Genomic DNA, 27607 nt, shown 5'->3' on the forward strand with positions numbered 1-27607 from the left:
GACAGCCACCAACGGAGTGAGTCTCTGGTCCTCTGATTTACTTGTATCTTCGGAGACAAGTCTGTATAGTCCCCATTCCACTGACTGAGCATGCACAGTTGTAATGGTCTTAGATGAATGCGTGCAAAAGGAACTATGTCCATTGCCGCTACCATCAACCCGATCACTTCCATGCACTGAGCTATGGAAGGAAGAGGAACGGAATGAAGTATCCGACAAGAGTCTAGAAGTTTTGTTTTTCTGGCCTCTGTCAGAAAAATCCTCATTTCTAAGGAGTCTATTATTGTTCCCAAGAAGGGAACCCTTGTTGACGGAGATAGAGAACTCTTTTCCACGTTCACTTTCCATCCGTGAGATCTGAGAAAGGCCAGGACAATGTCCGTGTGAGCCTTTGCTTGAGGAAGGGACGACGCTTGAATCAGAATGTCGTCCAAGTAAGGTACTACTGCAATGCCCCTTGGTCTTAGCACAGCTAGAAGGGACCCTAGTACCTTTGTGAAAATCCTTGGAGCAGTGGCTAATCCGAAAGGAAGCGCCACGAACTGGTAATGTTTGTCCAGGAATGCGAACCTCAGGAACCGATGATGTTCCTTGTGGATAGGAATATGTAGATACGCATCCTTTAAATCCACCGTGGTCATGAATTGACCTTCCTGGATGGAAGGAAGAATAGTTCGAATGGTTTCCATCTTGAACGATGGAACCTTGAGAAACTTGTTTAAGATCTTGAGATCTAAGATTGGTCTGAACGTTCCCTCTTTTTTGGGAACTATAAACAGATTGGAGTAGAACCCCATACCTTGTTCTCTTAATGGAACGGGATGAATCACTCCCATTTTTAACAGGTCTTCTACACAATGTAAGAATGCCTGTCTTTTTATGTGGTCTGAAGACAACTGAGACCTGTGGAACCTCCCCCTTGGGGGAAGTCCCTTGAATTCCAGAAGATAACCTTGGGAGACTATTTCTAGCGCCCAAGGATCCAGAACATCTCTTGCCCAAGCCTGAGCGAAGAGAGAGAGTCTGCCCCCCACCAGATCCGGTCCCGGATCGGGGGCCAACATTTCATGCTGTCTTGGTAGCAGTGGCAGGTTTCTTGGCCTGCTTTCCCTTGTTCCAGCCTTGCATTGGTCTCCAAGCTGGCTTGGCTTGAGAAGTATTACCCTCTTGCTTAGAGGACGTAGCACTTTGGGCTGGTCCGTTTCTACGAAAGGGACGAAAATTAGGTTTATTTTTTGCCTTGAAAGGCCGATCCTGAGGAAGGGCGTGGCCCTTACCCCCAGTGATATCCGAGATAATCTCTTTCAAGTCAGGGCCAAACAGCGTTTTCCCCTTGAAAGGAATGTTAAGTAACTTGTTCTTGGAAGACGCATCAGCCGACCAAGATTTCAACCAAAGCGCTCTGCGCGCCACAATAGCAAACCCAGAATTCTTAGCCGCTAACCTAGCCAATTGCAAAGTGGCGTCTAGGGTGAAAGAATTAGCCAATTTGAGAGCATTGATTCTGTCCATAATCTCCTCATAAGGAGGAGAATCACTGTCGACCGCCTTTATCAGCTCATCGAACCAGAAACATGCGGCTGTAGCGACAGGGACAATGCATGAAATTGGTTGTAGAAGGTAACCCTGCTGAACAAACATCTTTTTAAGCAAACCTTCTAATTTTTTATCCATAGGATCTTTGAAAGCACAACTATCCTCTATGGGTATAGTGGTGCGTTTGTTTAAAGTGGAAACCGCTCCCTCGACCTTGGGGACTGTCTGCCATAAGTCCTTTCTGGGGTCGACCATAGGAAACAATTTTTTAAATATGGGGGGAGGGACGAAAGGAATACCGGGCCTTTCCCATTCTTTATTAACAATGTCCGCCACCCGCTTGGGTATAGGAAAAGCTTCTGGGAGCCCCGGCACCTCTAGGAACTTGTCCATTTTACATAGTTTCTCTGGGATGACCAACTTGTCACAATCATCCAGAGTGGATAATACCTCCTTAAGCAGAATGCGGAGATGTTCCAACTTAAATTTAAATGCAATCACATCAGGTTCAGCTTGTTGAGAAATGTTCCCTGAATCAGTAATTTCTCCCTCAGACAAAACCTCCCTGGCCCCATCAGACTGAGTTAGGGGCCCTTCAGAAATATTAATATCAGCGTCGTCATGCTCTTCAGTATCTAAAACAGAGCAGTCGCGCTTACGCTGATAAGTGTTCATTTTGGCTAAAATGTTTTTGACAGAATTATCCATTACAGCCGTTAATTGTTGCATAGTAAGGAGTATTGGCGCGCTAGATGTACTAGGGGCCTCCTGAGTGGGCAAGACTCGTGTAGACGAAGGAGGGAATGATGCAGTACCATGCTTACTCCCCTCACTTGAGGAATCATCTTGGGCATCATTGTCATTGTCACATAAATCACATTTATTTAAATGAATAGGAATTCTGGCTTCCCCACATTCAGAACACAGTCTATCTGGTAGTTCAGACATGTTAAACAGGCATAAACTTGATAACAAGTACAAAAAACGTTTTAAAATAAAACCGTTACTGTCACTTTAAATTTTAAACTGAACACACTTTATTACTGCAAATGCGAAAAAACATGAAGGAATTGTTCAAAATTCACCAAATTTTCACCACAGTGTCTTAAAGCCTTAAAAGTATTGCACACCAAATTTGGAAGCTTTAACCCTTAAAATAACGGAACCGGAGCCGTTTTGAACTTTAACCCCTTACAGTCCCTGGTATCTGCTTTGCTGAGACCCAACCAAGCCCCAAGGGGAATACGATACCAAATGACGCCTTCAGAAAGTCTTTTCTAAGTATCAGAGCTCCTCTCACATGCGACTGCATGCCATGCCTCTCAAAAACAAGTGCGCAACACCGGCGCGAAAATGAGGCTCTGCCTATGCTTTGGGAAAGCCCCTAAAGAATAAGGTGTCTAAAACAGTGCCTGCCGATATTATTATATCAAAATACCCAGATAAAATGATTCCTCAAGGCTAAATATGTGTTAATAATCAATCGATTTAGCCCAAAAAAAGTCTACAGTCTTAATAAGCCCTTTTTGAAGCCCTTATTTACAATCGTAATAAACATGGCTTACCGGATCCCAGAGGGAAAATGACAGCTTCCAGCATTACATCGTCTTGTTAGAATGTGTCATACCTCAAGCAGCAAGAGACTGCTCACTGTTCCCCCAACTGAAGTTAATTGCTCTCAACAGTCCTGTGTGGAACAGCCATGGATTTTAGTGACGGTTGCTAAAATCATTTTCCTCATACAAACAGAAATCTTCATCTCTTTTCTGTTTCTGAGTAAATAGTACATACCAGCACTATTTCAAAATAACAAACTCTTGATTGAATAATAAAAACTACAGTTAAACACTAAAAAACTCTAAGCCATCTCCGTGGAGATGTTGCCTGTACAACGGCAAAGAGAATGACTGGGGTAGGCGGAGCCTAGGAGGGATCATGTGACCAGCTTTGCTGGGCTCTTTGCCATTTCCTGTTGGGGAAGAGAATATCCCACAAGTAAGGATGACGCCGTGGACCGGACACACCTATGTTGGAGAAAACACTTGAGCTTTTACAGAATTAATTGAAATATTGGACAGAAAAAAACTTCCCCTGGGAGGCCTTGTTCTGAATCCTATTTAATATCCCTGAGAAAGGATATTCAGAACCCAGGGATCTGGAACAGACTGAAACCACACAATCTGAGAGAGGCTTAATCTGACCCCTACAAGAACTACTGGATAGGGGGCAGTTTTAGAAATAGTACCATATCAGCAGACCAGGATTTAAAGGGACAGTCTACATGTTAGTCATCTAAAGTCATATCTTAGATTAAGCTGCAAATAGCTTCCTGCACCACTTTCTATACCATGCAGCAGGAACGGTAAAAAAGTTAAGTTAAGACTCTGTACAATACAATAGCTGCATACATACATATACACACATATAGATCTTTAGAGATGTATATTTATGTATCTCTATGTTAAAGCCCTTTGGCTGCATTCCACCCCCCCCCCTCCGATCCTTGAACCTTTATAACTGTGCGCAATTTTTTATTTTTTTTAGAATAAGGTTTTATTTATTTACTTACATTTTTATTGAGGACAAACATAAAAGAAGAAAAGAACATACAAGTGCAATATACATATGCTTAAATCAAATTACATGTGATGTAAAAATACAAAACATAGTTGTCCTCATTTTTATCTCTATATACAATGGATCTTGACCTCTCTTGGGTCCTTGATAGAAGCATATAACAATTATAGGGATTATATTAAGGTATAATCTTGATAAGGATCTCCTGTCAAGTTTCAAAATGCAAATTTAGCAAAAAAAAAAATTATGTTTACCGGATTTCATTTCCTTCTGTATGAGGAGAGTCCACGGCATCATTCCTTACTGTTGGTAAATACTGAACCTGGCCACCAGGAGGAGGCAAATACTCCCCTTACTTCCCTCATATCCCAGTCATTCTGCCAAGGGAACAAGGAACAGTAGGAGAAATATCAGGGTATAAATGGTGCCAGAAGAGAAAACATAATTTTGGTCCGCCCATCGGAGTATACGGGCAGGGGCCGTGGACTCTCCTCATACAGAAGGAAATTAAATCAGGTAAGCATAATTTATGTTTTCCTTCTTAATATGAGGAGAGTCCATGTCATCATTCCTTACTGTTGGGAAAACTATACCCAAGCTCCAGAGGACACTGAATGACAACGGAAGGGGTAAAAGAGGCAGACCCTAATCTGAGGGCACCACAGCCTGCAAAACCTTTCTCCCAAAACCTGCTTCGGCCGAAGCTAAAACATCAAATTTGTAAAATTTAGAAAAAGTATGTAAGGACGACCAGGTAGCCGCCTTACAAATTTGATCCATAGAGGCCTCGTTCTTAAAGGCCCAAGAGGAAGCCACCACTCTAGTGGAGCCGTAATCCTCTGAGGAGGTCTAAGTCCCGCTGTCTCATAAGCTAGGCGGATGACACTCCTCAACCAGAAAGATATGGAAGACGTAGTGGCCTTCCGACCCCTACGTTTACCCGCATAGATGACAAACAAAGATGAAGATTGTCTAAACTCCTTAATAGCCTGAAGGTAGACCTTCAAGGCACGAACCGCAACTAAATTGTAAAGCAAATGCTCCTTCGGCGAAGGAGGATTGGGACACAAGGAAGGAACAACAATCTCTTGATTGATGTTACAATCTGACACCACCTTAGGAAGGAAACCTAACTTAGTATGTAAAACCGCATTATCGGCATGAAAAACAAGGTAAGGGGGGTTACATTGCAAGGCAGAAAGCTCTGAGACTCTGCGAGCAGAGGCAATAGCAAATAGAAACAAAACTTTCCAAATTAACAGTTTAATATCAACATTATGCATGGGCTGAAACTGAGCCTGCTGCAACACACGAAGAACAAGATTAAGACTCCATGGCGGAGCCATCCTTCTTAACACAGGTCTGATCCTAGTCAGGGCCCTAACATCCGGAAGCTCAGCTAATCTCTTGTGCAGCAACACCGACAGGGACGATATCTCTCCCTTCAGGGAACTAGCAGATAGACTCTTCTCCAATCCATCCTGGCGAAAAACATAATTTATGCTTACCTGATAAATTTATTTCTCTTGTAGTGTATCCAGTCCACGGATCATCCATTACTTGTGGGATATTCTCCTTCCCAAAAGGCAGTTGCAAGAGGATCACCCACAGCAGAGCTGCTATATAGCTCCTCCCCTAACTGTCATATCCAGTCATTCGACCGAAAACAAACAGAGAAAGGAGAAACCATAGGGTGCAGTGGTGACTGTAGTTTAATTAAAATTTAGACCTGCCTTAAAAGGACAGGGCGGGCCGTGGACTGGATACACTACAAGAGAAATAAATTTATCAGGTAAGCATAAATTATGTTTTCTCTTGTTAAGTGTATCCAGTCCACGGATCATCCATTACTTATGGGATACCAATACCAAAGCTAAAGTACACGGATGATGGGAGGGACAAGGCAGGATTAAGCGGAAGGAACCACTGCCTCAAGAACCTTTCTCCCAAAAACAGCCTCCAAAGAAGCAAAAGTATCAAATTTGTAAAATTTGGAAAAAGTGTGAAGCGAAGATCAAGTCGCGGCCTTGCAAATCTGTTCAACAGAGGCCTCATTTTTAAAGGCCCGGGTGGAAGCCACAGCTCTAGTAGAATGAGCTGTAATCCTTTCAGGGGGCTGCTGTCCAGCAGTCTCATAGGCTAGGCGTATTATGCTCCGAAGCCAAAAGGAAAGAGGTTGCCGAAGCTTTTTGACCTCTCCTCTGTCCAGAGTAAACGACAAACAGGGTAGATGTTTCACGAAAATCTTTAGTAGCTTGTAAGTAAAACTTCAAGGCACAGACTACGTCCAGATTATGTAAAAGACGTTCCTTCTTTGAACAAGGATTAGGACACAATGATGGAACAACAATCTCTTGATTGATATTCTTGTTAGAAACCACCTTAGGTAAAAACCCAGGTTTGGTACGCAGGACTACCTTATCTGCATGAAAATCAGATAAGGAGAATCACATTGTAAGGCAGATAGCTCAGAGACTCTCCGAGCCGAGGAAATAGCCATCAAAAACAGAACTTTCCAAGATAAAAGTTTAATATCAATGGAATGAAGGGGTTCAAACGGAACTCCTTGAAGAACCTTAAGAACCAAGTTTAAGCTCCACGGGGGAGCAACAGGTTTAAACACAGGCTTAATTCTAACCAAAGCCTGGCAAAATGCCTGGACGTCTGGAACCTCTGCCAGACGCTTGTGCAAAAGAATAGACAGAGCAGAAATCTGTCCCTTTAAGGAACTAGCTGATAATCCTTTGTCCAAGCCCTCTTGGAGGAAGGACAATATTCTAGGAATCCTAACCTTACTCCATGAGTAATTCTTGGATTCACACCAATAAAGATATTTACTCAATATCTTGTGGTAGATTTTCCTGGTAACAGGCTTTCGTGCCTGTATTAAAGTATCAATGACTGACTCGGAGAAGCCACGCTTTGATAGAATCAAGCGTTCAATCTCCATGCAGTCAGTCTCAGAGAAATTAGATTTGGATGATTGAAAGGACCTTGTATCAGAAGGTCCTGTCTTAAGAGGCAGAGTCCATGGTGGAAAGGATGACATGTCCACTAGGTCTGCATACCAAGTCCTGCATGGCCACGCAGGTGCTATCAGAATCACCGATGCTCCCTCCTGTTTGATTTTGGCAATCAGTCGAGGGAGCAGAGGAAACGGTGGAAACACATAAGCCAGGTTGAAGAACCAAGGCGCTGCTAGAGCATCTATCAGCGTCGCTTCTGGGTCCCTGGACCTGGATCCGTAACAAGGAAGCTTGGCGTTCTGGCGAGACGTCATGAGATCCAACTCTGGTTTGCCCCAACGATGAATCAACTGAGCAAACACCTCCGGATGGAGTTCCCACTCCCCCGGATGGAAAGTCTGACGACTTAGAAAATCCGCCTCCCAGTTCTCCACGCCTGGGATATGGATTGCTGACAGGTGGCAAGAGTGGTACTCTGCCCAGCGAATTATATTTGAGACTTCTAACATCGCTAGGGAACTCCTGGTTCCCCCTTGATGGTTGATGTAAGCCACAGTCTTGATGTTGTCTGACTGAAATCTGATGAACCTCAGTGTTGCTAACTGAGGCCAAGCCAGAAGAGCATTGAATATCGCTCTTAACTCCAGAATATTTATTGGAAGGAGTTTCTCCTCCTGAGTCCACGATCCCTGTGCCTTCAGGGAATTCCAGACTGCACCCCAACCTAGAAGGCTGGCATCAGTTGTTACAATTGTCCAATCTGGCCTGCGAAAGGTCATACCCTTGGACAGGTGTACCCGAGACAACCACCAGAGAAGAGAATCTCTGGTCTCTTGATCCAGATTTAGCAGAGGGGACAAATCTGTGTAATCCCCATTTCACTGACTCAGCATGCATAATTGCAGCGGTCTGAGATGAAGGCGCGCAAATGGCACTATGTCCATTGCCGCTACCATTAAGCCGATTACCTCCATAGACTGAGCTACCGAAGGGCGCGGAATGGAGTGAAGAACACGGCAAGCGTTTAGAAGTTTTGATAACCTGTCCTCCGTCAGGTAAATTTTCATTTCTACAGAATCTATAAGAGTCCCTAAGAAGGAGACTCTTGTGAGTGGGGATAGAGAACTCTTTTCCTTGTTCACTTTCCACCCGTGCGACCTCAGAAATGCCAGAACTATCTCTGTATGAGACTTGGCAACTTGAAAGCTTGACGCCTGTATCAGGATGTCGTCTAGACACGGAGCCACCGCTATGCCTCGCGGTCTTAGAACCGCCAGAAGTGAGCCCAGAACCTTTGTAAAGATTCTCGGGGCTGTAGCCAACCCGAAGGGAAGAGCTACAAATTGGTAATGCCTGTCTAGAAAGGCAAACCTTAGAAACCGATGATGATCTTTGTGAATCGGAATGTGAAGGTAGGCATCCTTTAAGTCCACTGTGGTCATGTACTGACCTTCTTGGATCATGGGTAGGATGGTCCGAATAGTTTCCATTTTGAAAGATGGAACTCTGAGGAATTTGTTTAAGATCTTTAGATCCAAAATTGGTCTGAAGGTTCCCTCTTTTTTGGGAACCACAAACAGATTTGAATAAAAACCCTGTCCTGGTTCCGTCCGCGGAACTGGATGGATCACTCCCATAACTAGGAGGTCTTGCACACAGCGTAGGAATGCCTCTTTCTTTATCTGATTTGCAGATAGCCTTGAAAGATGAAATCTCCCTTGTGGAGGGGAAGCTTTGAAGTCCAGAAGATATCCCTGAGATATGATCTCCAACGCCCAGGGATCCTGAACATCTCTTGCCCACGCCTGGGCGAAGAGAGAAAGTCTGCCCCCTACTAGATCCGTCGCCGGATAGGGGGCCGTTCCTTCATGCTGTCTTAGAGGCAGCAGCAGGCTTTCTGGCCTGCTTGCCTTTGTTCCAGGACTGGTTAGGTTTCCAGGCCTGCTTAGATTGAGCAAAAGTTCCCTCTTGTTTTGAAGTGGAGGAAGTTGATGCTGCACCTGCCTTGAGATTTCGAAAGTTTAGACTGTTTGGCCTTTGCTTTGGCCCTGTCCTGAGGAAGGGTGTGACCCTTACCTCCAGTAATGTCAGCAATAATTTCCTTCAAACCAGGCCCGAATAAGGTCTGCCCCTTGAAAGGAATGTTGAGTAATTTAGACTTCGAAGTCACATCAGCTGACCAGGATTTAAGCCATAGCGCCCTACGCGCTTGGATGGCGAATCCGGAATTCTTAGCCGTTAGTTTAGTCATTAACAATGGCATCAGAAACAAATGAGTTAGCTAGCTTAAGTGTTCTAAGCTTGTCAATAATTTCAGTCAATGGAGCTGTATGGATGGCCTCTTCCAGGGCCTCAAACCAGAATGCCGCCGTGGCCGTGACAGGCGCAATGCATGCAAGGGGCTGTAAAATAAAACCTTGTTGAATAAACATTTTCTTAAGGTAACCCTCCAATTTTTTATCCATTGGATCTGAAAAAGCACAACTGTCCTCAACTGGGATAGTAGTACGCTTTGCTAAAGTAGAAACTGCTCCCTCCACCTTAGGGACCGTCTGCCATAAGTCCCGTGTAGTGGGGTCTATTGGAAACATTTTTCTAAATATAGGAGGTGGGGAAAAGGGCACACCGGGTCTATCCCACTCCTTGCTAATAATTTCTGTAAGCCTTTTAGGTATAGGAAAAACATCAGTACACACCGGTACCGCATAGTATTTATCCAGCCTACACAATTTCTCTGGTACTGCAACTGTGTTACAGTCATTCAGAGCAGCTAATACCTCCCCAAGCAACACACGGAGGTTCTCAAGCTTAAATTTAAAATTAGAAATCTCTGAATCAGGATTCCCCGAATCAGAGATGTCACCCACAGACTGAAGCTCTCCATCCTCATGATCTGCATATTGTGACGCAGTATCAGACATGGCCCTTACAGCATCTGCGCGCTCTGTATTTCTCCTAACCCCAGAGCAATCGCGCTTGCCTCTTAATTCAGGCAACCTGGATAATACCTCTGACATGGTATTATTCATGATTGCAGCCATGTCCTGCAAGGTAATCGCTATGGGCGTCCCTGATGTAATTGGCGCCATATTAGCGTGCATCCCCTGAGCGGGAGGCACGTGGGGAGAGTTAGTCGGCATAACTTCCCCCTCGCCTATGGGGCTCCACCATGGCTTTCAAACATAATGAACAAGTAGTTTCCTCTGTGTCAGACATGTTTAACCAGACTAGCAATGAGACTAGCAAGCTTGGAAAACACTTTAAACAAGTTTACAAGCAATATAAAAAACGTTACTGCACCTTTAAGAAACAAATTTTTACTGTAATTTTTGCTGTGCAAAATAGGCCCCTCCCACTCATATTACAACAGTGGAAAGCCTAAGGAAACTGTTTCTAGGCCAAATTCAAGCCAGCCATGTGGAAAAAAACTAGGCCCCAATAAGTTTTATCACCAAATACATATAAAAACGATTAAACATGCCAGCAAACGTTTTATATTACATTTTTATAAGAGTATGCATCTCTATTAATAAGCCTGATACCAGTCGCTATAACTGCATTTAAGGCTTTACTTACATTAGTTCGGTATCAGCAGCATTTTCTAGCAAATTCCATCCCTAGAAAAATATTAACTGCACATACCTTATTGCAGGAAAACCTGCACGCCATTCCCTCTCTGAAGTTACCTCACTCCTCAGAATATGTGAGAACAGCCATGGATCTTAGTTACTTCTGCTAAGATCATAGAAAACGCAGGCAGATTCTTCTTCTAAATACTGCCTGAGATAAACAGTACACTCCGGCACCATTTAAAAATAACAAACTTTTGATTGAAGAATAAACTAAGTATAAAACACCACACTCCTCTTACGACCTCCATCTTCGTTGAGGCTTGCAAGAGAATGACTGGATATGACAGTTAGGGGAGGAGCTATATAGCAGCTCTGCTGTGAGTGATCCTCTTGCAACTTCCTGTTGGGAAGGAGAATATCCCATAAGTAATGGATGATCCGTGGACTGGATACACTTAACAAGAGAAAGATAAAATTCTGGCAACTTTTACCTTATGCCAAGAAAAATGACGCTCCTCACACCAGTGCAGGCAAGTTTGCCACACCTTATGGTAGATGCGTCGAGTAACTGGCTTACGAACTTGAATCAAAGTGTCGATGACACTCTCAGAGAAACCTCTCCTGGCTAAGACTAAGCGTTCAATCTCCACGCAGCCTGCCTCAGACAATCTAGATTTTGATGAAGGAAAGGACCCTGTATCAGCAGGTCCCTGGGACAGGGTAAACTCCACGGAGGAGATAAGGACATCCTTACTAGATCCGCGAACCAAGTCATTTGCGACCAGGATGGAGCAATTAGAATCACTAAGGCTTGCTCCTGTTTGATGCGGGCTACCACACGAGGGAGAAGAGTTAATGGAGGAAAGAGATATGAGTCTGAACCTCAATGGAACTGCTAGGGCATCTATTAGAACAGCCCTCTATCTCAACACGTACTTGGGTAGTTTAGCATTGAGACGGGAAGGCCATGAGGTCTATCTCCGGCATCCCCCATCTGCTGCATATCTCTGCAAAGAACTCGGAGAGATCATTCCCCCGGGTGAAAGGTCTGCTTCCCAGTTGTCCACACCCAGAATGTGGATCGCTGACAGTGTACAGTTGTGGGCCTCTGCCCATTCTAGGATTTGAGATATTTCATTGCTAAGGAACTTCTCGTTCCTCCATGATGGTTGATGTAGGTTACCGAAGTTATGGTCTATCTCCGGCGTCCCCCATCTGTGACAAATCTCTGCAAACACCTCGGGATGGAGAGACCATTCCCCTGGATGGAAAGATTGCCTGCTGAGGACATTGCTTCCCAGTTGTGGATTGCTGAGAGCGAGCAGTTGTGGGACTCTGCCCATTCCAATATCCGAGAAACCTCCCTCATTGCAAGAGAGCTTCTCATTCCCCCCTGGTGGTTGATGTAAGCCACCGAGGTAATGTTGTCTGTCTGGAATCTGATGAAGCTGAATGACCCCAGTAGAGGCCACGCCTTAAGATCATTGTAGATCGCTCGAAGTTCCAGAAAATTGATCGGGAGGAGAGACTCCTCTCGAGACCATTTTCCCTGTGCCATCCTGACACCCCAAACAGCTCCCCATCCTGTAAGACTCGCGTCCGTGGTCACAATCTCCCTGGACAGTCTCAGGAAGGATGTCCCTTGGGACAGTTGTTTCGGACAAATCCACCAAGAAAGGGATTCCCTCGTCCGATCGTCCAAAGAAATCTGTTGGGATAGGTCTGTATGATCGCCGTTCCACTGTCTCAACATGCATAACTGAAGAGGTCTAAGGTGGAACCTGGCAAATGAGATGACATTGATGCTGGACACCATGAGCCCGATCACCTCCATACTCTGAGCCACCGAGGGACTGGAGGAGGACTGAAGGGCAAGACAGGTGGATGCAATCTTCCTGCGTCGCTTATCTATGAGAAATATCCTCATAGCTATAGAATCTATTATCGTTCCCAGGAACTCCACCCTGTTGCTGGAAATAAGGGAGCTCTTTCCTGAGTTTATCTTCCAACCGTGGGATTGGAGCAAAAAAGAGAGCCCTCGAGTGATCCTCTGCAAGACTAAACGACGATGCCTGGACTAGGATGTCGTCCAGATAGGGCCCCTGGATCTGGCCACTGCAAGTATCGCCCCCAGAACCTTTGTGAAGACTCTAGGGGCCGTCGCCAGACCAAAAGGAAGGGCCACAAACTGGAAATGTTGGTCCAGAAACTCAAATCTCAGGAACCTGAAGTGATCCCTGTAGATTGGCACATGAAGGTAGGCATCCTTCAAGTCTATTGACAGGAGCAATCTGCCCCTTGGCGGATGAGATCTGAACTCTATCCTGTATCCATGGGCAATAACTTCCAGAACCCAAGGGTCCAGAACATCCCGCAACCAGGAATCTGAGAAGAGAGATAATCTGCCCCCTACTTGGTCCGAAGAGCAGACGGGGGCCACCCCTTCATGCCGACTTTGCTTTGGCAGGCTTCTTGTTCTGCTTGGACTTATTCCAAGACTGAGCTGGTTTCCAAGTGCCCTTGGACTGATCTGCTTTCGCGGCTGGCTGCTGGCGTTGGGCCTTGTCTGCACTAAAGGGACGAAAAGTAGATACCTTAGGCTTAACCTTCTTATCCTGCGGTAGGAAAACACCATTGCCTCCCGTAACCATGGATATGATCGAGTCCAATCCTGGACTGAACATGCAATTTTAAGCAACTTTCTAATTTACTCCTATTATCAATTTTTCTTTGTTCGCTTGCTATCTTTACTTGAAAAAGAAGGCATCTAAACATTTTTTTATTCAGGGCAGCACTTTTTTATTGGTGGATGAATTTATCCACCAATGAGTAAGAACAGCCCAGGTTGTTCACCAAAAATGGGCCGGCATCTAAACTTACATTCTTGCATTTCAAATAAAGATACCAAGAGAATGAAGAATGTAAATTAGAAAGATGTTTAAAATGTGATGCTCTATCTGAATCACAAAATAATTTTTTTTTGGCTCAGTGTCCCTTTAACAGGAACCGGGAAGGTCTGAGGCACCACCCTGTCCTCATATACTTTATCAAGCTTAGGAATCGAAGGTTCCTCCGGTAGTTTCAGTTACGGAACCTCAAGGGTAGCAGGCACTTGCTTCAGCAAAAAGCGCAAATTTTCCATCCTAAACCTAAAGTCAGGCTCCTCTGCAGTCGGAGCTTTAGATGACAGACTCCGACCCAAAAGGAACGTCCGCCGAAGAGTCGGAGTCGTCCTCGTCAGCAGATCTTTCCGAAATATCCATTGGAGTAGATGACCCCTGGGCCGGATCGCCATATTTTACCTTACGCTTAGCAGAACGTGGTAAGGAATTAATTACCTTACACACCACCGTTTGCAGTTGATCCGCAAAATCTGACGGCCAACGGATCTCTCCTGTAGGAGAAATAGACATGCCCTGGGGCGCTGCATGTGTACTAAGAGATATATGTAGGGGAGAAACCCTCAGAGGTGGATGGCTCAGTAGTACTAGACATATTTTTCTTTCTAGATGTCATGACTTTATCAAGGCATGTGGAACATAGTTGAGCAGGCGGATCTACCGGAACCTCCTCACAATAAACACAATTACTAGACTTAGTTAAAGAGGGAGTACCCTTCAACGCGTCAGAGTCCTCCATAGAGTACGACTTTATTACAGACTTGTTATAATATATAAAAATTGGTACCGTTATAACCTCCAATGGCCGGGGCACTCACCACCTCCTATGACCCGGACCACAGAAACCGCTACGTCTCCTGCACCGCAGGTCAAGCAAAAGAAAGTCCATTAGCCCTGCACTAGGGAGAAAATCTGCCGCGCAATATACTCCCGGAAATGAAACTAAAGTCCACCCATTGCCAGAGCCTCATCTCACACATACCGCAGCAATGACACAAACAATATTATGTATAAACCCCCCCTGTTCAATAACCCCCCTACCAGGAATATTAACCCTTGATTCTATAAGGATAAAAAGTATCACACTGTGACACTGTCTTCTGCGTTATCATTATGTGTATAAAAAAATTTAAACGATCTTACCAGAATCTATGCCGTGGAACAGGAACACGGCCTCTCAAGTTTGACAGTGTAGTAGCATCACTCCTGACATGGACTTGAGTGTAGAAAGCAGGCAGCGAAACTCATCAACGCCGATTGCTTGTGGAGCAGTTAAAAACATAATTTATGCTTACCTGATAAATTTATTTCTCTTGTAGTGTGTTCAGTCCACGGGTCATCCATTACTTATGGGATATATTCTCCTTCCCAACAGGAAGTTGCAAGAGGATCACCCAAGCAGAGCTGCTATATAGCTCCTCCCCTCACATGTCATATCCAGTCATTCGACCGAAACAAGACTAGAAAGGAGAAACTATAGGGTGCAGTGGTGACTGGAGTTATAATTTTAAAATTTAGAACCTGCCTTAAAAAGACAGGGCGGGCCGTGGACTGAACACACTACAAGAGAAATAAATTTATCAGGTAAGCATAAATGTTTTCTCTTGTTAAGTGTGTTCAGTCCACGGGTCATCCATTACTTATGGGATACCCATACCAAAGCTAAGTAAACGGATGATGGGAGGGACAAGGCAGGAACATTAAACAGAAGGAACCACTGCCTGTAGAACCTTTCTCCCAAAACCAGCCTCCGAAGAAGCGAAAGTGTCAAATTTGTAAAATTTGGAAAAAGTATGAAGCGAAGACCAAGTTGCAGCCTTGCAAATCTGTTCAACAGAGGCCTCATTCTTAAAGGCCCAGGTGGAAGCCACAGCTCTAGTGGAATGAGCTGTAATTCTTTCAGGAGGCTGCTGTCCAGCAGTCTCATAGGCTAAACGTATTATGCTACGAAGCCAAAAAGAGAGAGAGGTAGCCGAAGCCTTTTGACCTCTCCTCTGTCCAGAGTAAACGACAAACAGAGAAGAAGTTTGTCTAAAATCTTTAGTAGCCTGTAAGTAGAACTTCAGAGCACGGACCACGTCTAGATTATGCAAAAGACGTTCCTTCTTTGAAGAAGGATTAGGACATAATGATGGAACAACAATCTCTTGATTGATATTCCTGTTAGAAACAACCTTAGGCAAAAACCCAGGTTTAGTACGCAGTACTACCTTGTCTGAATGAAAGATCAGATAATGAGAATCACAATGTAAGGCAGATAACTCAGAGACTCTTCGAGCCGAGGAAATAGCCATCAAAAACAAAACCTTCCAAGATAAAAGCTTAATATCAATGGAATGAAGGGGTTCAAACGGAACACCCTGAAGAACTTTAAGAACCAAGTTTAAGCTCCACGGAGGAGCAACAGCTTTAAACACAGGCTTAATTCTAGCCAAAGCCTGACAAAAGGCCTGGACGTCTGGATTCTCTGCCAGACGTTTGTGTAAAAGAAAAGACAGAGCTGAAATCTGTCCCTCTAGCGAACTAGCGGATAAACCCTTTTCTAAACCCTCTTGTAGAAAAGCCAATATCCTAGGAATCCTAACCTTACTCCATATGAGTAACTCTTGGATTCGCACCAATATAAATATTTACGCCATATCTTATGGTAAATTTTTCTAGTCACAGGTTTCCGAGCCTGTATTAATGTATCAATAACCGAATCCGAAAACCCACGCTTTGATAGAATCAAGCGTTCAATTTCCAGGCAGTCAGCCTCAGAGAAATTAGGTTTGGATGGTTGAAAGGACCCTGAAGTAGAAGGTCCTGCCTCAGAGGAAGAGACCATGGTGGACAGGACGACATGTTCACTAGGTCTGCATACCAGGTCCTGCGTGGCCACGCAGGTGCTACCAGAATTACCGATGCCCTCTCCTGTTTGATCCTGGCAATCAGTCGAGGTAGCAACGGAAATGGTGGAAACACATAAGCTATGTTGAAAACCCAAGGGGCTGCTAATGCATCTACCAGCACCGCTCCCGGGTCCCTGGACCTGGATCCGTAACAAGGAAGCTTCGCGTTCTGGCGAGATGCCATGAGATCCAGATCCGGTTCGCCCCAACGACGAATCAGTTGAGCAAATACCTCCGGGAGAAGTTCCCACTCTCCCGGATGAAAATTCTGGCGACTTAGGAAATCCGCCTCCCAGTTCTCTACGCCTGGGATGTGAATCGCTGACAGGTGGCAAGAGTGAGACTCTGCCCAGCGAATTATCTTCGAGACTTCCAACATCACTAGGGAACTCCTGGTTCCCCCTTGAAGATTGATGTAAGCCACAGTCGTGATATTGTCCGACTGAAATCTGATGAACCTCAGTATTGCTAACTGAGGCCAAGCTAGAAGAGCATTGAATATTGCTCTTAATTCTAGAATGTTTATTGGAAGGAGTTTCTCCTCCTGAGTCCACGAACCCTGAGCCTTCAGGGAATTCCAGACTGCTCCCCAGCCTAGAAGGCTGGCATCCGTTGTTACAATCGTCCAATCTGGTCTGCGAAAGGTCATTCCTTTGGACAGATGAACCGGTGACAACCACCAGAGAAGAGAATCTCTGGTCTCCTGGTCCAGATTTAGCAAAGGGGACAGAAAGGAGTAATCCCAGTTCCATTGACTGAGCATGCATAGTTGCAGCGGTCTGAGATGCAGGCGCGCAAATGGCACTATGTCCATTGCCGCGACCATTAAGCCGATTACCTCCATGCACTGAGCTACTGATGGGCTTGGAATGGAATGAAGGACACGGCAAGCATTGAGAATCTTTGATAACCTGGACTCCGTCAGGTAAATCTTCATCTCTACAGAATCTATAAGAGTCCCTAGAAAAGGGACCCTTGTGAGTGGTAACAGAGAACTCTTTTCCACGTTCACTTTCCACCCATGCGACCTCAGAAATGCAAGAACTATCTCTGTATGAGACTTTGCATTCTGAAAACTTGACGCTTGTATCAGAATGTCGTCTAGGTACGGAGCCACCGCTATGCCTCGTGTTCTTAGTACCGCCAGAAGTGAGCCCAGAACCTTCGTAAAAATTCTCGGGGCCGTGGCTAACCCAAAAGGGAAGAGCCACAAACTGGTAATGCCTGTCTAGAAAGGCAAACCTTAGGTACCGATAATGATCTTTGTGAATCGGTATGTGAAGGTAAGCATCCTTTAAGTCCACTGTGGTCATGCATTGACCCTCTTGGATCATGGGTAGGATGGTTCGAATGGTTTCCATCTTGAACGATGGTACCCTTAGGAATTTGTTTAAGATCTTTAAGTCCAAGATTGGCCTGAAGGTTCCCTCTTTTTTGGGAACCACAAATAGATTTGAGTAAAATCCTTGTCCCTGTTCCGATCGCAGAACTGAGTGGATCACTCCCATGATTAAGAGGTCTTGTACACATTGTAGAAATGCCTCTCTCTTTACTAGGTTTGTTGATAACCTCGAAAGATGGAACCTCCCTTGTGGAGGAGAGGTTTTGAAATCCAGAAGGTATCCCTGAGATATAATCTTCAACGTCTAGGGATCCTGCACATCTCTTGCCCAAGCCTGGGCGAAGAGAGAAAGTCTGCCCCCCACTAAATCCGTCTCCGGATAGGGGGCCCTGTCTTCATGCTGTCTTAGGGGCGGAAGTAGGCTTTCTGGCCTGCTTGCCCTTGTTCCATGACTGGTTGCCTTCGAACCCTGTCTGTAACGAGCAGTAGTTCCTTCCTGTTTTGGAGCGGAGGAAGTTGATGCTGCTCCTGCCTTGAAGTTACGAAAGGCACGAAAATTAGACTGTTTGGCCTTTTGTTTTGCCCTGTCCTGAGGAAGGGCGTGGCCCTTACCTTCCGTAATGTCAGCAATAATTTCCTTCAAGCCGGGCCCGAATAAGGTCTGCCCTTTGAAAGGAATGTTAAGTAGCTTAGACTTGGAAGTTACATCCGCTGACCAGGATTTAAGCCAGAGCGCTCTGCGCGCCTGTATGGCGAATCCGGAATTTTTAGCCGTAAGTTTGGTTAGATATACTACGGCATCTGAAACAAACGCATTAGCTTGCTTAAGGGTTCTAACTCTGCGCAAAGCCTCATCTAATGGCTCTGTGCGAATCGCCTCTTCCAGAGACTCAAACCAGAATGCCGCTGCAGCCGTGACAGGCGCAATGCATGCAAGAGGCTGCAAAATAAAGCCCTGTTAAACAAACATTTTCTTAAGATAACCCTCTAACTTTTTATCCATTGGATCTGAGAAGGCACAGCTATCCTCCACCGGGATAGTGGTACGCTTGGCTAAAGTAGAAACTGCTCCCTCCACCTTAGGGACCGTCTGCCATAAGTCTCGTGTGGTGGCGTCTATAGGAAACATTTTTCTGAATATCGGGGGAGGGGAAAAAGGCACACCGGGTCTATCCCACTCCTTACTAATAATTTCTGTAAGTCTTTTTGGTATAGGAAAGACGTCAGTACACACCGGTACCGCATAGTATCTATCCAACCTACACAATTTCTCTGGGATTGCCACCGTGTCGCAATCATTCAGAGCCGCTAATACCTCCCCTAGTAACACACGGAGGTTCTCAAGCTTAAATTTAAAATTTGAAATTTCTGAATCCGGTCTCCCCGGATCAGAACCGTCACCGACAGAATGAAGCTCACCGTCCTCATGTTTTGCAAATTGTGACGCAGTATCAGACATGGCTCTCGTGTCATCAGCGCGCTCTGTCCTTAACCCAGAGCTATCGCGCTTGCCCCTCAATTCGGGAATATTATATAATACTTCTTTCATAACATTAGCCATATCATGTAAAGTGATTTGTAAGGGCCTAGATGTACTAGGCGTCTCAATTCTACGCATCTCCCGAGCGGGAGACGCAGGTACTGACACGTGAGGAGAGTTAGGCGGCATAACTTCCCCCTCGTTGTCTGGTGAAAGTTTCTCTATCGGTACAGATTGACTTTTATTAAAAGCAATATCAATACAATTGGTACACATCGTTCTATTGGGCTCCACATTGGCTTTTGAACATGATGAACAAACAGTTTCCTCTGAATCAGACATGTTTAAACAGATTTAGCAATGAAACTAGCAAGCTTGGAAATCACTTTCAATAAGTTTACAAGCATTATAAAAAACGCTGCAGCGCTTTAAAAATACAGATATAATTAAAAAAATTCTTAACAAGAAGTGTAAAATTAGCAGAGGATTGCACCCATTAGAAAAAGGATGATTAACCCCTCAATACCCAAAACGGATAAAACGGATATCAATTAAGATTTAACGCTTTTAATCACAGTCAAGCACACTGTCACAGATCTGCTGTGACTGATTACCTCCCTCAAAAATGACTTTTGCAGACCCCTGTGCTCTCTTGAGACGTCCTGGATCAAAGAGGAAGAAGCAGGAAGACTGTGCTAGAATTTTAACTGCGCAACAAGGCGCTAAAACAAGGTCCCTCCCACTCCTATCACAACAGTGGGAGCCCTGATATAACGGTTTCCATGCAGAAAATATATGTCAGCCATGTGGAAAAAATATAATTTATGCTTACCTGATAAATTCATTTCTCCTGTAGTGTAGTCAGTCCACGGGTCATCCATTACTTATGGGATTATAACTCCTCCCTAACAGGAAGTGCAAGAGGATCACCCAAGCAGAGCTGCTATATAGCTCCTCCCCTCTACGTCATATCCATTCATTCGACCGAAACCATACGAGAAAGGAGAAACTATAGGGTGCAGTGGTGACTGGAGTTTAATTAAAATTTAGACCTGCCGTAAAAAACAGGGCGGGCCGTGGACTGACTACACTACAGGAGTAATGAATTTATCAGGTAAGCATAAATTATATTTTCTCCTGTTAAGTGTAGTCAGTCCACGGGTCATCCATTACTTATGGGATACCAATACCAAAGCTAAAAGTACACGGATGACGGGAGGGACAGGCAGGATCTTTACACGGAAGGAACCACTGCCTGTAGAACCTGTCTCCCAAAAACAGCCTCCGAAGAAGCAAAAGTGTCAAATTTTTAAAATTTTGAAAAAGTGTGAAGTGAAGACCAAGTTGCAGCCTTGCAAATCTGTTCAACAGAGGCCTCATTCTTAAAGGCCCAAGTGGAAGCCACAGCTCTAGTAGAATGAGCTGTAATCCTTTCAGGAGGCTGCTGTCCAGCAGTCTCATAGGCTAAAAGTATTATGCTACGAAGCCAAAAAGAGAGAGAGGTAGCCGAAGCTTTTTGACCTCTCCTCTGTCCAGAATAAACGACAAACAGGGAAGAAGTTTGACGAAAATCTTTAGTTGCCTGCAAATAAAATTTCAGGGCACGGACGACGTCCAGATTGTGCAAAAGTCGTTCCTTCTTTGAAGAAGGGTTAGGGCACAATGATGGAACAACAATCTCTTGATTGATATTCTTGTTAGTGACTACCTTAGGTAAGAACCCAGGTTTAGTACGCAGAACTACCTTGTCTGAATGAAAAATCAGACAAGGAGAATCACAATGTAAGGCCGATAACTCAGAGACTCTTCGAGCCGAGGAAATAGCCATTAAAAACAGAACTTTCCAAGATAACAGCTTGATATCGATGGAATGAAGGGGTTCAAACGGAACACCTTGCAGAACGTTAAGAACTAAGTTTAAGCTCCACGGCGGAGCAACAGTCTTAAACACAGGCTTAATCCTAGCCAAAGCCTGACAAAAAGCCTGAACGTCTGGAACTTCTGCCAGACGTTTGTGTAAAAGAATAGACAGAGCTGAAATCTGTCCCTTTAACGAACTAGCAGATAAACCCTTTTCTAAACCCTCTTGTAGAAAAGACAATATCCTAGGAATCCTAACCTTACTCCATGAGTAACTCTTGGATTCGTACCAATATAAGTATTTACGCCATATTTTATGGTAAATTTTCCTAGCCTGTATTAAGGTTTCCTAGCCTGTATTAAGGTATCAATCACTGACTCCGAGAATCCACGCTTTGATAGAATCAAGCGTTCAATCTCCATGCAGTCAGCCTCAGAGAAATTAGATTTGGATGTTTGAAAGGACCCTGAATTAGAAGGTCCTGTCTCAGAGGCAGAGACCATGGTGGACAGGACGACATGTCCACTAGATCTGCATACCAGGTCCTGCGTGGCCACGCAGGCGCTATTAGAATCACTGATGCTCTCTCCTGTTTGATCCTGGCAATCAATCGAGGAAGCATCGGGAAAGGTGGAAACACATAAGCCATGTTGAAGACCCAAGGTGCTGTCAGAGCATCTATCAGCACCGCTCCCGGGTCCCTGGACCTGGATCCGTAACAAGGAAGCTTGGCGTTCTGGCGAGACGCCATGAGATCCAGATCTGGTTTGCCCCAATGATGAAGCAGTTGGGCAAACACCTCCGGATGAAGTTCCCACTCCCCAGGATGAAAGGTCTGGCGACTTAGAAAATCCGCCTCCCAGTTCTCCACACCTGGGATGTGGATCGCTGACAGGTGGCAAGAGTGAGACTCTGCCCAGCGAATTATCTTTGAGACTTCCATCATCGCTAGGGAACTCCTTGTTCCTCCTTGATGGTTGATGTAAGCCACAGTCGTGATGTTGTCCGACTGAAACCTGATGAACCTCAGAGTTGCTAACTGAGGCCAAGCCAGAAGAGCATTGAAAATTGCTCTTAATTCCAGAATGTTTATTGGAAGGAGTCTCTCCTCCTGAGTCCAGGGAATTCCAGACTGAGCCCCAACCTAGAAGGCTGGCGTCTGTTGTTACAATCGTCCAATCTGGCCTGCGGAAGGGCATCCCCTTGGACAGATGTGGCCGAGAAAGCCACCATAGAAGAGAATCTCTGGTCTCTTGATCCAGATTTAGCAGAGGGGACAAATCTGAGTAATCCCCATTCCACTGACTTAGCATGCACAATTGCAGCGGTCTGAGATGCAGGCGCGCAAATGGTACTATGTCCATTGCCGCTACCATTAAGCCGATTACCTCCATGCACTGAGCCACTGACGGGTGTTGAATGGAATGAAGGACACGGCAAGCATTTAGAAGTTTTGATAACCTGTCCTCCGTCAGGTAAATTTTCATTTCTACAGAATCTATAAGAGTCCCTAGAAAGGGAACTCTTGTGAGTGGCAATAGAGAACTCTTTTCTACGTTCACCTTCCACCAATGCGACCTTAGAAATGCCAGAACTAACTCTGTATGAGACTTGGCAGTTTGGAAACTTGACGCTTGTATCAGAATGTCGTCTAGGTACGGAGCTACCGCTATGCCTCGCGGTCTTAGTACCGCCAGAAGAGAGCCCAGAACCTTTGTAAAGATTCTTGGAGCCGTAGCTAACCCGAAGGGAAGAGCTACAAACTGGTAATGATCCTTGTGAATCGGTATGTGAAGGTAGGCATCCTTTAAATCCACTGTGGTCATGTACTGACCCTCTTGGATCATGGGTAAGATGGTTCGAATAGTTTCCATTTTGAACGATGGAACTCTTAGGAATTTGTTTAGGATCTTTAAGTCCAAGATTGGTCTGAAGGTTCCCTCTTTTTTGGGAACCACAAACAGATTTGAATAGAATCCTTGCCCGTGTTCCGACCGCGGAACTGGGTGGATCACTCCCATTAGTAAGAGGTCTTGTACACAGCGTAGAAACGCCTCTTTCTTTATCTGGTTTGCTGATAACCTTGAAAGATGAAATCTCCCTTGTGGAGGAGAAGCTTTGAAGTCCAGAAGATATCCCTGAGATATGATCTCCAACGCCCAGGGATCCTGGACATCTCTTGCCCAAGCCTGGGCGAAGAGAGAAAGTCTGCCCCCCACTAGATCCGTTTCCGGATCGGGGGCCCTCACTTCATGCTGTCTTAGGGGCAGCAGCAGGTTTTCTGGCCTGCTTGCCCTTGTTCCAGGACTGGTTAGGTTTCCAGCCCTGTCTGTAGCGAGCAACAGTTCCTTCCTGTCTTGGAGCGGAGGAAGATGATGCTGCTCCTGCCTTGAAGTTACGAAAGGCACGAAAATTAGACTGTTTAGCCTTTGGTTTGGCCCTGTCTTGAGGCAGGGCATGGCCCTTACCTCCAGTAATGTCAGCGATAATGACTTTCAAGCCGGGCCCGAATAATGTCTGCCCTTTGAAAGGAATATTAAGCAATTTAGATTTAGAAGTCACATCAGCTGACCAGGATTTAAGCCACAGCGCTCTACGCGCTTGAATGGCGAATCCGGAGTTCTTAGCCGTAAGTTTGGTTAAGTGTACTACGACATCAGAAATAAATGAATTAGCTAGCTTAAGGGCTTTAAGCTTGTTCATAATCTCATCCAATGGAGCTGTGCTAAGGGTCTCTTCCAGAGACTCAAACCAGAATGCCGCCGCAGCAGTGACAGGCGCGATGCATGCAAGGGGTTGTAATATAAAACCTTGCTGAACAAACATTTTCTTAAGGTAACCCTCTAACTTTTTATCCATTGGATCTGAAAAAGCACAGCTATCCTCCACCGGGATAGTGGTGCGCTTAGCCAGAGTAGAAACTGCTCCCTCCACCTTAGGGACAGTCTGCCATAGGTCCCGTGTGGTGGCGTCTATTGGAAACATTTTTCTAAATATAGGAGGGGGTGAAAAGGGCACACCGGGTCTATCCCACTCCTTGTTAACAATTTCTGTAAGCCTTTTAGGTATAGGAAAAACGTCAGTACACGCCGGTACCGCAAAATATTTATCCAGCCTACATACTTTCTCTGGAATTGCAACCGTGTTACAATCATTCAGAGCCGCTAATACCTCCCCTAGTAATACACGGAGGTTCTCAAGCTTAAATTTAAAATTTGAAATCTCTGAATCCAGTTTACTTGGATCAGATCCGTCACCCACAGAATGAAGCTCTCCGTCCTCATGTTCTGCAAATTGTGACGCAGTATCAGACATGGCTCTATTATTATCAGCGAACTCTGTTCTTACCCCAGAGTGATCGCATTTACCTCTTAATTCTGGCAATTTAGATAGTACTTCAGTCATAACATTAGCCATGTCTTGCAAAGTGATTTGTATGGGCCGCCCTGATGTACTTGGCGCCACAATATCACGCACCTCCTGAGCGGGAGGCGAAGGTACTGACACGTGAGGAGAATTAGTCGGCATAACTTCCCCCTCGTTGTCTGGTGATATTTTTTTAACATATAAAGTTTGACTTTTATTCAAAGTAACATCTATACATTGAGTGCACAAATTTCTATTGGGCTCCACATTGGCCTTTAAACATAGTGAACAAACAGATTCATTTGTGTCAGACATGTTTAAACAGACTAGCAATAACACTAGCAAGCTTGGAAAAAACTTTTAAATAAATTTACAAGCTATATAAAAAACGCTACTGCGCCTTTAAGAAACATAAAAATGTGACACAGTTGAATTAACAATGAACCAAATATGTTAAAACAACCAAATTTTAACAGAAAATGTATAAAGTTAGCAGAGGATTGCACCCACCAGCAAAAGGATGATTAACCCCTTAATACCCAAAACGGATAACAGTTGAAATAATAAACGTTTTTATCACAGTCAAACACACTGTCAAAAGGTCTGCTGTGACTGATTACCTCCCTCAAAACTAGTTTTGGAGACCCCTGGGCTCTGTAGAGACGTCCTGGATCATGGAGGAAGAAATAGGAAGACTGTGACTAAATTTTTACTGCGCAATAAAGCGCTAAAATAGGCCCCTCCCACTCATATTACAACAGTGGGGAAGCTCAGTAAACTGTTTTTATTCAGAAAAAAAGGACAGCCATGTGGTAAAAATCATGCCCATAAAGTTTTATCACCAAGTACCTCAGAAAAAACGATTAACATGCCAGTAAACGTTTTAAAAATTGAAAATTATGAAGTGTTATTAATAAGCCTGCTGCTAGTCGCTTTCACTGCAGTGCAGGCTCAAATATTACTTTAATATTGACAGTATTTTCTTAGTGAAATTCCATTCCCCAGAAATACTTCAGAGTATACATACATACATATCAGCCTGATACCAGTAGCTACTACTGCATTTAAGGCTGCACTTACATTACATCGGTATTAGCAGTATTTTCTCAGTCAATTCCATTCCTTAGAAAATAATTTACTGCACATACCTCCTTGCAGGTGGGCCCTGCATGCTATCCCCTGTTCTGAAGTTACCTCACTCCTCAGAATGGCCGAGAACAGCAAGTGGATCTTAGTTACGACCGCTAAGATCATAGACAAACTCAGGCAGATTCTTCTTCTAATGCTGCCTGAGAACAAACAACACACTCCGGTGCCGTTTTAAAATAACAAACTTTTGATTGAAGAAATAAAAACTAAGTTTAACACACCACAGTCCTCTCACACGTCCTATCTTTAGTTAGGTGCAAGAGAATGACTGGATATGACGTAGAGGGGAGGAGCTATATAGCAGCTCTGCTTGGGTGATCCTCTTGCACTTCCTGTTAGGGAGGAGTTATAATCCCATAAGTAATGGATGACCCGTGGACTGACTACACTTAACAGGAGAAAAATCATGCCCAAAGAGATTTATCACCAAAGTACCTCACAAAAACGAATAACATGCCAGTAAACGTTTTATTAAAAAATAACATTTTCCAATGTCATGCAAAGTTATCACTAAGCCTGCTACCAGTCGCTACCACTGCAGATAAGGCTTAAGTATTATTTCAGTTTTAACAGTATTTTCTCAGTCAAATTCTAGTCCCTAGAAAATAACTTAACTGCGCATACATTTATCAGCCTGATACCAGTTGCCACTACTGCATTTAAGGCTGTACTTACATCATACGGTAACAGCAGTATTTTCTTAGTCAATTCCATTCCCAGAAAATAAAGTACTGCACATACCTCATTTGCGGAGGACCCCGCATGCTATTCCCAGTTTCTGAAGTTACCCCACTCCTCAGAATGTCGAGAACAGCCAGTGATCTTAGTTACGCCTGCTAAGATCATAGAAAAAAAATGCAGGCAGTTTCTTCTTCCAAATACTGCCTGAGATAGAAAAACAGCACACTCCGGTGCCATTTAAAATAAACTTTTGATTGAAGAATAGTTAAGTAAAAACTCCAGCATCTCTCGCGACCTCCTGCTTTGTTGAGGGTTGCAAGAGAATGACTGGATATGACATGTGAGGGGAGGAGCTATATAGCAGCTCTGCTTGGGTGATCCTCTTGCAACTTCCTGTTGGGAAGGAGAATATATCCCATAAGTAATGGATGACCCGTGGACTGAACACACTTAACAAGAGAAATAAGTCTGGATGGTTTTGCAGAAAAACTCTCCCTGCATCTCCGGACTCTTTCACCCAAGCTCTCACTGAGAGGCTGACAGGACTACTTAAAACTCCAGTCCCATTCTGAAGAGTACTACCCTCCATAAAAGACTACTCCAAATCTTCCGACACTTCTCTGCCAACCTCCTGTGACGAAAGGCAAAGAATGACTGGGGGATAAGGGAAGTGGGGGAGGTATTTAAGCCTTTGGCTGGGGTGTCTTTGCCTCCTCCTGATGGCCAGGTTCTTAATTCCCACAAATAATGAATGCAGCCGTGGACTCTCCTCCCCTTTAGATGGAAAACACAAATATCAGAAGAGATTATAAAATTAGAACTTACTCATTAATAACATACCTGAATTGTGGGAAAACATGATATTTAACAGATCTTGATCACCCCATGTTATATTAAGCTTATATTTTTTAAGCAATGGCATAAGTATATCACCCCAGCGCAGCCGTGCCGTTGTCATGTCATTCTATAGAGAGAGAAAAAAAAAAAACACACTTAGATTCATCAAAAGATTTTGACCACATAACTAATAATTCGGTGATGATTTTAGCATGATTAAAGTGTAATATCATCAATATTTGAAAATATAATTTTTTTTTCTTTTTGATCAATGTACTTGTATCTGTATAGTGAAAAAGCCAGCAACCAGCATGCCGTTTTACACATATATAATGAACATAGTTCATATTGCCAAATGCTAAACAGCTGTTGAAAAACAAAATCACTCTTACAGCACCACCTAATGGACAATTACATAAAAACTAAAATAAAAAATGATAGCAGTTAAA

At 44.3% G+C, this 27607-nt stretch overlaps 1 protein-coding gene across 2 annotated transcripts in view; it reads right to left on the minus strand.

Moving 5' to 3' along the window:
- GXYLT1 (glucoside xylosyltransferase 1) overlaps window positions 1-27607 on the minus strand; it is a 136159-nt gene that overhangs the window by 42145 nt on the left and 66407 nt on the right. For both annotated transcript variants that reach the window (XM_053716726.1, XM_053716727.1), the window contains one exon: window positions 27162-27285. In XM_053716726.1, the coding sequence (XP_053572701.1) occupies window positions 27162-27285 (124 nt within the window). The remainder of the gene's footprint in view (window positions 1-27161; window positions 27286-27607) is intronic.

The sequence above is a fragment of the Bombina bombina genome, chromosome 6 (assembly GCF_027579735.1).
Source record: "Bombina bombina isolate aBomBom1 chromosome 6, aBomBom1.pri, whole genome shotgun sequence".
Taxonomy (NCBI): Eukaryota; Metazoa; Chordata; class Amphibia; order Anura; family Bombinatoridae; genus Bombina; species Bombina bombina.